Source organism: Leptonychotes weddellii, chromosome 15 (assembly GCF_054177405.1).
Source record: "Leptonychotes weddellii isolate Sample4059 chromosome 15, ASM5417740v2, whole genome shotgun sequence".
In the NCBI taxonomy this organism is placed as follows: domain Eukaryota; kingdom Metazoa; phylum Chordata; class Mammalia; order Carnivora; family Phocidae; genus Leptonychotes; species Leptonychotes weddellii.
In genome coordinates this window covers 13,614,920-13,627,777 of record NC_138383.1, presented here as the reverse complement: position 1 = coordinate 13,627,777, position 12,858 = coordinate 13,614,920, and the positions used below count along the sequence as shown (strand labels likewise).

Sequence of the window (12,858 nt, the reverse complement as noted above, 5' to 3'; positions counted from 1 at the left end):
ATCCTCACTACACTGGAAGAAGCTGTGGGTCGGCAGCAGATCCCCTGGACCTCAGGCCTCGCTCCACTGTTGTGTAGCAAGCCACTTCCCCTCTCTGGCCTTTAGTCTCTCTGTGTTTAAACAGAAGAGCAATCTCCTCAGTCCTTGCCATATTCAGATGTTTGGGGACTTAGGAAGTAAAGGTATTTGATCAATTCAGAGGAGTGTTTAACCATGACGGTAGCCAGTCATCTGCCTCTCAGGACTTGGACCTAACGGTCCCACTGATCAGGGCACTGAGCCTGCTCCAGAAGGGGGTGGAGATGCTGGGCTGAGAGATAGGACTGTGCTGGGTGAGGGGTTCTTGAGCCAGAGGTCCCATCACAGAGCCTCTGGAGACCAAGGCAAGATTTCAGTAAATAATGTGCCCAAGCTAATGCTCTTTCCTTCTGTTCTCCTGTAGCTCCTAGTGCCCCCATCAATTGGCGCCGTGGGAAGCTTCTGGGCCAGGGTGCCTTCGGCAGGGTCTATCTGTGCTATGACGTGGACACAGGACGTGAACTTGCTTCCAAGCAAGTCCAATTTGACCCAGACAGCCCTGAGACAAGCAAGGTACTGCCTTCCCCATGGTCTGGCCTCCAGTGTCCCCCTTAGCAGAAATTCCTGTCTTACTGCATAGATAAACTGCTCAAGAAGCTACAGATTGCTCCCCCCATCATTCTTCCTCCCATGCTCCCTTGCTTTCCACCCTGGCCATGGCCATGGGGTAAAGGGACTGTGGTCCAAAGAGCATCAGACCCCCTGGGGGAGGGATTGGGTATGAGGAACTGAGTTGATGCCAAAGTACCAAACCACCCGAACTGAGAGGCCAGCGCCACAAAGAACAGTACCTGCCCACTCTCACCAAACAGTTGCCTCTCAGCCCTTGGTCCAGGAAGGAGCTTATCTTTGGAATTCAACTTTGGGTGTGGCCTACACTCCAATCTGAGCTGACAAATGCAGCAGTTACCTTAACTAAGCATCTACACCCCTTCTCCCACCCCACTGTCTGCCTTCTTCCAGCATGGGAGTGCCACTGTCCCATGGGTCACCCAGCATTGTGTCCAAGGGCCAGACAGTTAAGAGAGCCCCCCTTTGCTCCAGTTCCCTAGGCAGACAGACCCCCCCCTGAGGTCACTTATTAGGGCAAACTGAGCTGATCCCAGGTGGGCAGAAGTGGGGCCCTGCAAGCCAAGGTGACCACTGGGCCCCTCCCCTAGGAGGTGAGTGCCCTGGAGTGTGAGATCCAGTTGTTGAAGAATTTGCAGCATGAGCGCATAGTGCAGTACTACGGCTGTCTGCGGGACCGTGCAGAGAAGACTCTGACCATCTTCATGGAGTACATGCCGGGGGTACGTGCTCCCCAGAGGGCCAGACCTGGGCTGTGGGCTCTGGAGGAGGTGTCCCTTGGACATGCTTCTGATCACTTGAGATGCCAGAGGTGATGCTCAAAGTCAGGAGGGCCCTGCATCTGGCCGTGGTGATGGTGTGGGACGTGAAGCATCCCAGGCCACCCTGACCCGAGGCTTACAGGGTGGTTGCACTGTCCAGTAAGGACCGCCTATACCTGGAGCAGAGGGGCCTCCCTTCTGGATTTAGATCATACGTTGCTTAAGGAAACTGTTCTCCAAGCTGCCCGGTAGCCCCCAGCAAAGCCAGGGGCACCGCTCACCGGGGTTGGCTGAATCACTCCTTTGTTGCCATGCTGGGGGCTGGAAATAACCTTGCCCCCCTCCCTCCCCTTCCCTGAGCTGACTCCCTCTGACTCCTGTGGCTGTAGGGCTCAGTGAAAGACCAGTTGAAGGCTTATGGAGCTCTGACAGAGAGCGTGACCCGCAAATACACCCGGCAGATCCTGGAGGGCATGTCCTACCTGCACAGCAACATGATCGTTCACCGAGACATCAAGGGTGAGCAGGCACAGGCTGTGGGGTCCCCAAGACCTGGTCACTTAACCATTCTGAATTTTCTGGAAAGTGAGACCCTAATTGCTTCCTTGGGGGATTGGTGTAGATTGGTTGAGCAATTTGGGAAACTACCTGTACGGTGCTGTGCAGCTAGATGTTGGCCATGGTGATGCTCATTTCATGCTGTAGGGCGGAGCCAGTAGCACTCTGTGCACGTCATGTCTCATTCGTGGTAGTCTCCGTCCTCCCCAGCAGCCCCGTGACCTGGGAGGGAGGGGAAGAGGGTGGATGGTAGAAAATGCCCCGAGGGCCCAGGGTGGCAGCCTCTGCCCTTTCATGCCTTAGGAGCCAACATCCTCCGAGACTCTGCCGGGAATGTGAAGCTGGGGGACTTTGGGGCCAGCAAGCGCCTGCAGACCATCTGCATGTCCGGCACAGGCATGCGCTCGGTCACTGGCACGCCCTACTGGATGAGTCCTGAGGTGATCAGCGGCGAGGGCTACGGGAGGAAGGCAGATGTGTGGTGAGTGCTGGGGACGTGCTGGGATGGCATCTCCATGTCTGGGCTGTCGTGACTCTAACTTAGAAATGAGCTGTGGGGGCTTTGCGGTGTGGTCGGAGGAAGAGGAGACTCAGCTCTTGGCAGCCAGGCCAGGAGCCAGGCCGGGACGTCGGTACCCGCCCCAGCACATACGCAGGTGCATTGCGTTTTAACCCCAACAGCACCTATCTGCTGTTGATGAGAACTCGGGGCATGGAAAACATCCCTAGTGTTTGCTAACTTCCTGACAGAAGTAGCACCAGTCTGAAGGCCTGGGTCAGTCTCTAAATCGTAGCAGGCTTGGGGCGCCTGGGTGGCTCAGTTGGTTAAGCGACTGCCTTTGGCTCAGGTCATGATCCTGGAGTCCCAGGATTGAGTCCCGCATCGGGCTCCCTGCTCGGCAGGGAGTCTGCTTCTCCCTCTGATCCTCCCCCCTCTCATGTACTCGCTCGCTCTCTCATTCTCTCTCTCTCAAATAAATAAATAAAATCTTAAAAAAAAAAAAAATCATAGCAGGCTTCTTCCTCTCCTAGTGTTCAGATGGCTTGCGTTTGCTCTACCTCCCTTCTTGTGCATCCTCTGATGCACCCCTCTGAAAGGGCCTGGAAGTTGTGAGAGCATCTCTTCCCCTCAGAACGGTATTGTGGTGGGCGAGTAATGGTTCCCCAAAGATGCCCACATACTAACCCCATGCCCTGTTAATGTTTCCTTACGTGGCAGCAGGGCCTTTGCAGATATGCTTAATTTAAGGATTTTGAGATGGGGAGCTTATCCTGGATCATCCAGGTGGGCTCAGTATAATTGCAAGGGTCCTTACAAAAGGCAGATACAGCAGGTGAGAGTGGGTAGCAAGAGATGGGACAGTAGAAGCAAGAGACTGGAGTGGTGTAAGGAGGGGCCGTGAACCAAGGAGTGCTGGCAGCCTCTAGAAGCGGAGCCTCCAGAAGGAACCATCCCTGCTGACCCATTGACTTTAGCCCATTGAGACTAGTTCTAGACTTCTGACCTCCAGAATAAATTTTTGTTAGTCTTATGCTCATGGTAATTTGTTACAGTGGCAATAGGAAACTAACACAGTTATCTCCGAGTTCTTTCTGTCCATGCTAAGGGATCTCTTCCCCAATCTTAAGACTCACCCTAGTGGGTGTAGGTTGATGAAGCCCTCGCAAATGAGGCCTTGGGGACCCTCTACAGAGGTGTCAACCCTCAGCTTGCCCCATCCTGCCTCAGGGTATTCTGAGAAAAGCACCTCCTTTCATGATGGTGGGCAGGTCAGGGAGCCTGGGGTGACATGGGATTCTGTCTCTCCAGGAGCCTGGGCTGTACCGTGGTAGAGATGCTGACAGAGAAACCACCTTGGGCAGAGTATGAAGCCATGGCTGCCATTTTCAAGATTGCCACCCAGCCCACCAATCCTCAGCTGCCCTCCCACATCTCTGAGCACGGCCGGGACTTCCTGAGGCGCATTTTTGTGGAGGCCCGCCAGAGACCTTCGGCCGAGGAGCTGCTCACACACCACTTTGCACAGCTCGCGTACTGAGCTCCCTAGGCTCACTGCCGCCAGCCTCCCCTGCTGCACGGGCAAGGGGCTGCCGTGCGGCTCCGCAAAGTTGCTGCTTCTCCTGGGCAACGCTGTGGACCATGGAGCTGCAGTCCAGCCAGCGTTCGTCTGTGCCCCGTCCACCACGGGGGCTCAGAGCCAGGGCGGGGTGGCTGCAGCCTCAAGAGGACTGGGAGCCCCCAGCCTGCCAGACCCGAGAGCTCCAGCATCCTAAGCTCCTCGTGGAGGGGAAGGGGCTAGGAACAGTATGCAAAGCGCTGAGGGCCTTACCCTCAGGGCTGTGTCCTGACACTGCAGTCAGCGCCAAAGCCCCACGGGTGTGGGGGCACAGGACTGACACGAGGGTCTGCTTAGTGTTACTTTCATTCAGAGTGTTATTTTGTTTCTCCTCCCATGTCTGGAGACCACCAGGGCATCTCTGGGCTGGATGAGCCCCCCCAAGCCTGAGGTAAAGCCCAGCATCCCACAGCCAATGGAAGGCAGAGGCTGGGGCTGCGCTCTCCCCGGAGCCCCTAGGTCAGCTTTGCCAGTCCCTGTCCTTTACCAAAGATGAATGAAGCAAATGTTATGCTGCCTTATTCAGGGAAGGAGGAACCCATCCTGCCTGCCCCCATGACCCTGCACCCCCCACCCCCAGCAGGGGCCTGAGATGTGGAACTTCCCCCACTTGGGGCAGGGGAGACCCAGTTTTGTCAATGCAATTGTCTCTGTTTTACAAGTTGGAGTCACTCTTATGCTGTACCCAGTGTCTAAACTGGAGACTGTGTGCCCTTGGGCTCTGAGTATCCCTGTTGTGGGCTTGGGCCTTGGGCTGGATTGGAAAGAGCTGAAGGTAATGGCCTTTGTGTTCCTGACCTGGCACCTTTTCCCCCACTGGAGCAGAAAGGAAGATGGACATCGTGGTGAGGGCATCTGATCCAGCTGGCTGCCCAGACGCCTGGGCAGGCTCTTCTGGACAGCCAGGGAAGTTGGATCAGGCTGTCTGTGAGTCGTGACCCTGCTAGGCCAGAGCCCTCTCCATCTGGTAGAAGGGAGAGCCCATGTGATGTCACCAACTGTGTCCCAAACTACCATCTCTGTTCCTTCTTGGCCAGCCTTGCCCATCCCCATGAGGTCTCAGCCTCTTTCCCTTCTTTGAGGAGGAATGGTAGCAGGGGTCGCGGAGCCAGCGTCTCCAAGCAGCTTAGTTAGAGTTGGCCTTATTTACCTCAGCCTGGGCGCTGGTCCTTTCTTCCGGCCCCTCCCCTCCAAAATGTGCCTATTGCTAGAGCTCCTCCCGCCCAACACCCAGTTTCCTTGGGAGTTGTCATTAAAGGAACAACAACAACAACAACAACAACAAAGCCAGTGCCCAGGGATGGGCCTCTCCGGGGAGCTGGGGATCAGCGCCAGGCAGCTGCTCATTGCCAGCCATGCCCACTTCCCCACGGGCACCAGAACAAGCCAAAGCCTTCGTTGTATGTTGACGATGCACTTTTATGAATGTAGTTTCTATCGCTGTTTTTAGCCTTTTCACATCATGTAATGTGAGGCCTTGTACTTGTTAATTTATATCTCAGATCATATTTGATGGTTTTTATATATATCAATTCTAGATTGTTACAGGTGATGGACGCCTCAAGAGAGAGAAGAGAAAATGAAAGCAGCTGGTTTTGCAGGAATGTGTGTTGCACGGTGCCAGTTGGGCCTGGGCCCCTCTGTTTCCATCCTTTCCCCCCAGGGGCCTCTGTCAGGCACCCCCAGCTCAGCCCTCTGAAGACAGTGAGCACGAGCTCCTGTCTCCACCTTGTCCCTAGCCCAGGGTGGGGACTGGCCCCTCAACTTGACCAAAGCCGCCACGTGGCAGCTCGGCCTCTCCACACCCCCATCCTGATGGCTGTAGTACTCTTTGTGGGCCCACACCCCCGTCCCCAGTCCCTGTTCCCCAAGAGGAAACAGAGCACGGTGCCAGTGCCAAGACGACTCTGTGTGTCCCAGCTTCAGGCTCTCACAGAGCCCCACCTCCTGGGGTCTTACCTCACAGGGAATGGGTTCTAAAAGTGAATTTGCAAACAGGCCAACAAACGCTGCACTCCAAAAAAATAAAAGACCCTGTTTTTTGTTTTGTTTTGTTTTTTTGTTTTTTTTTTGTGCCAAAAACTGTGGACATGCTGGCTCAGCATCCTCAGGACCAAGCTGTTGCTTAATTTTAATTTATTGTCTTTATATTAAATAACCCAGATGACAAGTTGTGGGCCTAGGACAGCCTGGGCCCGAAGATTCTGAAAGCAGTCCCCTGGAAGCCCCAGGCTTGCTGTGGGAAGGGCCATGCTGCCATTTGCTCATCATTCCGTGGGCTATGTCGGCCTTGGCCAAACCTACATGGAGAGGCCAGGACTGGGGACAGTCCACACTCCATCGCCCTCCTGCCCCTCCTTTCCACCTCAGCTCTGTGTCTGTGTCTGAATTGTGGATCGTGCAGAAGAACCTGCAGCCATAGTTATTTGACTATATCTCGACCGAGGGCTTGCAGTGCAAAGCCAGGCCAGTGTCGCGCATTACTTACAATAAAAGGGATCATTTATACCCAAGGGGTCCTGTGGCAATGCTTTTGGTTGGGGAGTGGAGAGAGCAGGTGTTTGCTCGGGAGGAGCCAGGTATGGTGCCTGGTAACCAGCTTGGGTCCCTCAGCAGAGAACTTGAAATGACTCCAAGAGGGGTTCTAGGATGGGCTGACTTGGTTGTTACCACTGCAGGCTCAGAGCTGGCTCCCCTTCCTCCCCACTTCCGGGAGCTCTGCTGAGGGTGCTTCTGTCAGGGCTGATTATCAAGGTGGTACTGTCAGCCCCCGTGACCCAAGTGTCACCAGTGGCTGGGGTCCCAGAACTTCATGGCATCTAGTAGTCTTCCAGGTGCAGGCAAGTATCCCCTTGAGCCATATTCTGCTGTTATCTCCCTGCTGGTCTGTCTGCTGGTGGTGCTTAGCTCAGAGCCTGGAGAGACCATCCTTGTCCCCATCTGAGGCCTCCAGTGCAGAATTTGGGCCTGCTTTGAATGAGGCTCTCGGCTCTCCTCGTGCTGATGACCCAGTGCCATCTCTGCTGAGTGTTAGCTCTGCTGCTTCAGGGGGCAGTGTCTACCTCAACACAGCACAGTGGCCCATCTGCCACCAGAGTTTGAGCACCTGCTCCCTACCCTGTCCTGTGGGCATGGCGTCACTTAGGAACTTAAGGTATTGTATGGGGTGCAGTGGTAGCAAACCCCCAGGAGTTGGCCCTCTTGCTCCACCAGGTCATACAGTCCACGGGCAGTTTGGGGGAGATCAGGACAGTTGGGTCTGGGACAGACATCCCAGACTTCCTGCCAGTAATCTGCTGGGCATGGGGAGGTATCTCAGGTCACCCAAGGTGGCCATGTTTGCCCTGCTGCAAACTCGTCCCTCAGAGGAGCAGATAAGCTGTTTCTCCTTGGAATACCTGGGATGGTGACCATGGCTGCCCCAGTCCCCAGAGCTTGAAAAAGCAAGGGGAAGATGACAGATGGGGAAGGACATGGCGAACTAGAGAACCTTCAACAGCACTTGCTGAATCTGCTGGTTTCCACCACCCTTTGCTGATTTCCAGGGCAAAGGGGGTCCAGACAAGGACTCGGCAGAAGGGTTCTGCTTTGCAGTATACCGAAGTGCAGTGAGGCCAGGCTCAATCACCTACTGATGGCCTGACCCTCTCTCTCTCTCTTTTTTTTTTTTTCTAAAGTAGGTTCCACACTCAATGTGGGGTTTGAACTCACAACCCTGAGATCAAGAGTTGCATCCTCTACTGACTGAGCCAGCCATCCTGACCCTTTCTTAACCGACACAAGGCTGAGAAGCAAAGCGGAGTTTCAGTTCTAAAACCACTCTGGGTATGACAGCATGGAGGCCTGGCTGTTGAAAAAGGAGCATCCCCTCTTTTTCTCAGGCTGGTGTCATTTCCCTGGCACCTATCACCAGCCCCATCCCCCACCCCAATCAAGGCCAGGAGTGCTCTGGGTTGACCATGTCCCCTGTCACCTCTGCATGAGAAGTCTGCATCCTTCCTGCCACAAAGAACACCCCGCCCCAGCCCCATCAGGCCACATAATACAGAGTCAGAATCTGTTAAAACATGTTTAAAACAGGGTTGATCACAACAGTCAGAACCGGCAGCAACAAGGGAGAAGAGGAGAGGAGCGTGGCCCACACCAGCCCCCAGCCAGTCTCTGTGGCTCTCAGCCTGGTGGGTGCTTGAGCTTCCGCTTCTTGACTCCGGTGGTGCAAGATGGGTCCCAAGCCCCACTGGGCATGCCCTGCCTCGCCTTTCAGGGGAGGACAGGGCTAATCCACTCCCCCCGCCCAGGGCCTTGGTGGGCATTCTGTGAGGCCCAACGAGGGCACGCTGGCTCTCCTTCCTCTGGGCTCCATGGCTCAGGACCAGGCTAAGGGCAGAGGTAGATGGAGAGAAAAGGGGTCCCCAGAGGGCCCCAGGTGGCAGTGAGGGAGCTTGGGACCCTGAGGGGGCATGGTGACTCCTTGCTGGAGAAAAGGCACCTAGATAGGGAAGCTGGGCTTGGGGGCCTCCCAGGGGGCCAGGGGGTGAGGTGGGGTAGGCTGAAAGAAGTAGGAAGCAGGGTGGTGAGCAAACCCCAATCCTGGTTCCCAAACCACCACCCCCCCCCAGGGAGAATGAAGGAATCCTGGAGCAGAGCCCTGCCCCCCTAATCCTCTGCCTGAGCAAGATGGCCTTATCCCTGTCCCACCCTGCCCCCCAACCCAAGCCCAGGTCCAATCTCTTTCCCACCCTTCCCACTGCCCCTCTCCAGGCCGCCTTCTACAGAGACAGTGGACGGCAGAGGGGCCTCAGGCGGTCTTCGTGCCGGAGTCCACCTCCTTGTGGGCCCAGAGCTCCTTATGCTGCTTCCGGCCGAAGCCCTCATCGTAGTTGCCTTTGCTCTTAAACAGCTGCTGAAAGTGGGGTTTGCAGTAAAATTCCCCGTGCAGTGCCGCGTAGCTGCCCAGGCTGCAGAAGCAGAACAACTGTGGTCAGGTCAGGTCAGGGCTAGCAGGTGAGGACAGGGGCAGGGCAAAGGCGCACCTCAGCTTGGTGTGACAGTGCTTGCAACAGAAGCAAGAGTTGTGGAAAATGAGCTTGTCGGCCACCAGCCGCTCCATGGGGTACACGGTCTTCTGGCAGGCGGCACAGCTCTCCTTCACCTGGGCCCGAAGGCTGAAGGACTGTGCCGGGGAGAGAGTCAGCCAGGGGCCTGGCCCATGCCCGTCCCTTCTCCCCCCAACACTCCACTCTCGGGGCCCTACCTTGGAGCGCTGGACAGTGCTGCTGCCACCGCTGCCCTTGGCTTCCTAAGGGAGAGGGCCAGTCAGGGCCGGGTCAGAGGGATGCCCCCAGACCATTGCTGCGGTCACCAGCCCAGATCCCAGGGGCGGGGGCGGGGCAAAGGGTGGCAAATCTGCCGCCCCTCACCCCTTCACCCCCAGGCCCGATGCCTGCGGGAGAGGAGCCCTCCCGCCCCGCTGATCACCTACATGAGAGGGGGTGGCCTGGGCGGCTCCTGCAGCCTGGAACATGGCTCGGTGGGGATGATGGAGGCCCCAGGTGGAGACGCGGCACCCGCTGGGTTCTGCAAGGGGAAGTCGGTCGGTCGGGCCCCACAAGCGCTTCCCCAGCCTGCAGGGTGGGGTGGGAGTGTTTACAGGCAGGGGGCTAGGGGGCTGCGGTTGGGACTTTCCCTAAGTCATTTCCTGTTGCTCCGGGTCTTGCCACTTCCGCCCCTCCCCCTTCGCCCGCCCGCCCCCCTCGCTGCTCCCCAAGGGACAGGGGTCCCTGAGTGGAACCATGTGTCGGGGAAAGGACAGAGTTAGCCGGGAGCGGCCGGGGGAGGGGGCGCCGCGCAGCCGCCGTGAGCGCCCCGCGGCCCGGGACCCCGCCTGGATGAGGGGAGGTCAGGGGCGGGCCGGGCGGGGCCTCGGTGAGAATCCGCTGGCCCCGCCTGACCCCGGCCCGACGCTGCCGAGGCCGCGGGAGCCCACCCCCCACCCCGCCCCCAGCTCGGCCGGCCCAGTCCCTGGACAGCGCTCCCGGGCTGCGCCGCCCGCCCCGCTCGGCCGAGCCACCGCCCGCACGCCCCGCTTCTCCGCCCCGGGGCCCGCGAGGACGGGACCCCAGACCCGGGACCCCCGCCGACACAGCCAGAGGGATTCGGCTCCGTCCCCGCTGGGAGGCCCGCCCGGGAGGGCGGCCGCTGGCCTCGGGGCCCCTGGCGAGAGCGACGGGCGGAGGCGCTGAGCGTCGGGACCCCGCGGGCGGCAGCCCTCGCGCCCGCACCCCCACCTCGGCGCCCGGGTGTGTGAGACGGATGCAGGCCCCCTCCCCGGCCCGCCCGCGGGTCTCACCGGGGCCCCGGCCTGGGCCGCGGGGCGGGGGGTCGTTCTCCGGGGGGACGCCTCGGGTGCGAGGAGGGCGCGGGCGCGAGCTGCCGCCGCTGCCAGTGGTCCCCGAGCGGCCGCCGCCGCCACCGCCTTATCGCGGCGCCGCCCCCGCCGGCCCCCGCCCCGCGCCCGCCCATTGGCTCCGCCGCGCCCGGAGCCGCCTCCGGGGCCCCGGCGCCGCCGCCGACCCCCTCTGCGCTTTGTCTTTCCCTCGCTCTCCGTCACTTGCCTTTGTCTGCCCCCCGCCCCGACCCCGCGCTCCGGGCACTCGCACCATCCCCGCGGGCCCCGCACTCGCCGGCCTCGGGAAGCCGGCAGCCCTGTCGGCCCGCTCGGGACTGAGGCAGGGACCGGAGCGGGAGGGTACCGCACGCCTCAGGGCGAGGACGAGTTCAGGTTGAGACCCCTAGGGTCCCGGGACAAATGGCGCTCCCGGCGACGCCCCTGCGGCGGGAAAGGATCAGCGGGGTGCTCCTGGGCCTTTCGCTGCCTCAGTTTCCCTCGGTTGGCCCTCGTGCCCGCCCGGCGCTCCCTGGGCCCTGCGGTTTGACAGACCCCGCGGGGGCGGCCCCGTCCGGGATCCCACGCCCCCTCCGGCCGCGGAGTCCTCCCGCCGCCAGAGGCCGCCCCCGCTCGGCCGCCGGAGGAAGGAGGCAGCGGCGGCTGGCACGCGGTCTCGCCACGCGAGGCTGCGAGGCACGGCGTCCCCGTGTTCCGTCCCTTCGGGCCGCCGGCTCACCGCGCGCCGGTCTGCAAGAGGGCTCCGGCGGGACCACCACCCCTCGGCGCCTTCTCCTGCGACCGCATAGACAAGGGTCCCGGGAGGCTCCGAAGCCCGCCGTCCTAAAGCGCTTCTGTGGCCGGTCTTTGTGGCCTTAGTCACCCCCCCGCCCCCGGTTCCTGCGGGCGGGCACTGCTGCCTTTGAGAAATTGAGGGTACTCCCTTCGGGGAAAGAGATTGCCATCCTTCAAACAAGCAAATCTCGGCGCACCCTAACCCAACTTAACACAGGGAGACAGGCCTGAAGAGCCGAAGTGCCTGGTTCCAAAGAACAAAGCTAGAGCAGCAGGGCTGGCGCCAGAAGCCAAGAAGCCCCCTGCCCCCGGCTCCTTCCTCCCGGCCCCTCTGGGCCAGTGGCTGCCCTGGCCCCAGCACAGCGCACGACAGGTGGACAGTCGGAGGCGCACGGGACGCAGGTGACCGGCACCCACTGGCGGGGGTAGAGCCCCAGCTGCGCTGCGCACGTGGGGCGGCGGCTTCCCGGAGGCGCCTCGGCTGGGGCCCGGGCCTCGTCGGCCGCAGGGACTGCTGGGCTCTGCCTGACGTCTGGCTGGAAGCCGGGCCGCCAAACACAGCCCTGAACAGAGCTGGCTCCCACACTGCGGCAGGACTAGAACTAGTGGCTCCAGAGCACGGCCCACACACGTGTCAGGGAGCAGAACAAGTCCCCGTGCCTGGCGGCGGAGGGAGGCAGCGAGGCGGCAGGCTGCCTGGGCCCCCGGCTCTGTGCCCTCGGCTCCGGAGGGCGCGCACGCTGCGCTATGCTTTTTCTCTCCGCAGCCTCCTGCCCCTCTCCAGAGGAAGATCTATGTTTGGGTGGGGGTGCAGGCCCAGGACTTCCTCTGCGGGGGGGTGGTGGTGGTGGGTGTGTGTGTGTATGTGGTGTGTGTCACTGTGTGTGTCACTCCTGAAACTGTTTGTGTGTGTGTGTGTGTGTGTGTCACTTCTGAAACTGTCCCTGTGCATCTTTCCTGGCAGTGTGCACAGCCGTCACCAGATTCTGCAAGGCGGCTGCAGTGATGCAAGAAGGTGTGGCCCTCCCCCAGCCGAGGAACAGCCTGCAGGACGACTGTCTGGCCCCCTGCGCCCAGAGGCCCCCTCCCCTGCCCAGGATGGCCCTGCGGGGGCAACTACGGGCAGCACCCCCAGCAGCAGCAGCTTGGGCGCGGAGGATGAATGGACAGCAAGGTGACGAAAGCAGTTCAGAAGGAAAGAAAACAGGCTGACCATGGTGTTGAGAAAAGGGAACTTGAGGTTTAAAGAAAAGATGAGCTGGGCAGGGGTAAGGAGGGGGGTTGGAAACAAAGGTGACCTGGCCTCCCCACTCCGCCCCGTAGCGGGTGTCCATTCCCTTCACCTCATCCCCTGTGACTGCCCAAAGGAAGAGGGTTTTTATTTTTCATTTTTAAACTGGTGTTAAAATTTCAGAGGGAAGGGAAAGTGAGAGCCTTTGAGGGTTCAGAGCAGCTTCAGGGAAGAGGGAGGGGCACTTCCTTAATCTGACACGTTTAGTGCCTGAGCGAGAGAAGGAGGGCCTCCCCGCTGAGGGACCGGCAGGGGGGATGGTGCCAGGCTGGTGCCCATGCAGGCTGGGAAGCACCATGGAGA

At 59.7% G+C, this 12,858-nt stretch overlaps 2 protein-coding genes across 7 annotated transcripts in view; one reads left to right on the top strand and one right to left on the bottom strand.

Annotated features, from left to right (window-relative positions):
* The window catches only part of MAP3K3 (mitogen-activated protein kinase kinase kinase 3), a 65,145-nt gene extending 58,553 nt beyond the window's left edge, over nt 1-6,592 (top strand). For all 5 annotated transcript variants that reach the window (XM_081804724.1, XM_081804727.1, XM_081804723.1 and 2 more), the window contains 5 exons: nt 443-591; nt 1,239-1,370; nt 1,799-1,928; nt 2,271-2,448; nt 3,778-6,592. In XM_081804724.1, coding sequence (XP_081660850.1) covers nt 443-591; nt 1,239-1,370; nt 1,799-1,928; nt 2,271-2,448; nt 3,778-4,006 — 818 coding nt within the window. In that variant the 3' untranslated portion in view covers nt 4,007-6,592. The remainder of the gene's footprint in view (nt 1-442; nt 592-1,238; nt 1,371-1,798; nt 1,929-2,270; nt 2,449-3,777) is intronic.
* Nucleotides 6,593-8,140: 1,548 nt separating this feature from the next.
* LIMD2 (LIM domain containing 2) lies at nt 8,141-10,581 on the bottom strand. Of its 2 annotated transcripts, none has more exons than XM_081804735.1 (5): nt 10,434-10,581; nt 9,567-9,661; nt 9,339-9,383; nt 9,118-9,257; nt 8,141-9,042 (listed from the first exon to the last, which is right to left on the bottom strand). In XM_081804735.1, exons 2-5 carry the CDS (start codon nt 9,606-9,608, stop codon nt 8,883-8,885), a joined length of 387 nt encoding a protein of 128 aa, XP_081660861.1. In that variant the 5' UTR covers nt 9,609-9,661; nt 10,434-10,581; the 3' UTR covers nt 8,141-8,882. The 2 variants fall into 2 exon arrangements, with proteins under 2 accessions (XP_081660861.1, XP_081660862.1); XM_081804736.1 differs by having other exon boundaries at nt 9,567-9,708; nt 10,434-10,578.
* Nucleotides 10,582-12,858: the final 2,277 nt, after the last annotated feature.

Bases quoted from the DNA above. Each gene is read 5' to 3' on its own strand.
- LIMD2 (XM_081804735.1), bottom strand. From the start codon at position 9,608: ATGTTCCAGGCTGCAGGAGCCGCCCAGGCCACCCCCTCTCAT. The intron at 9,384-9,566 runs GTAGGTGATCAG...CCTCTCCCTTAG, and splicing joins CCCAGGCCACCCCCTCTCAT to GAAGCCAAGGGCAGCGGTGG. The intron at 9,258-9,338 runs GTAGGGCCCCGA...TCCCCGGCACAG, and splicing joins GCACTGTCCAGCGCTCCAAG to TCCTTCAGCCTTCGGGCCCA.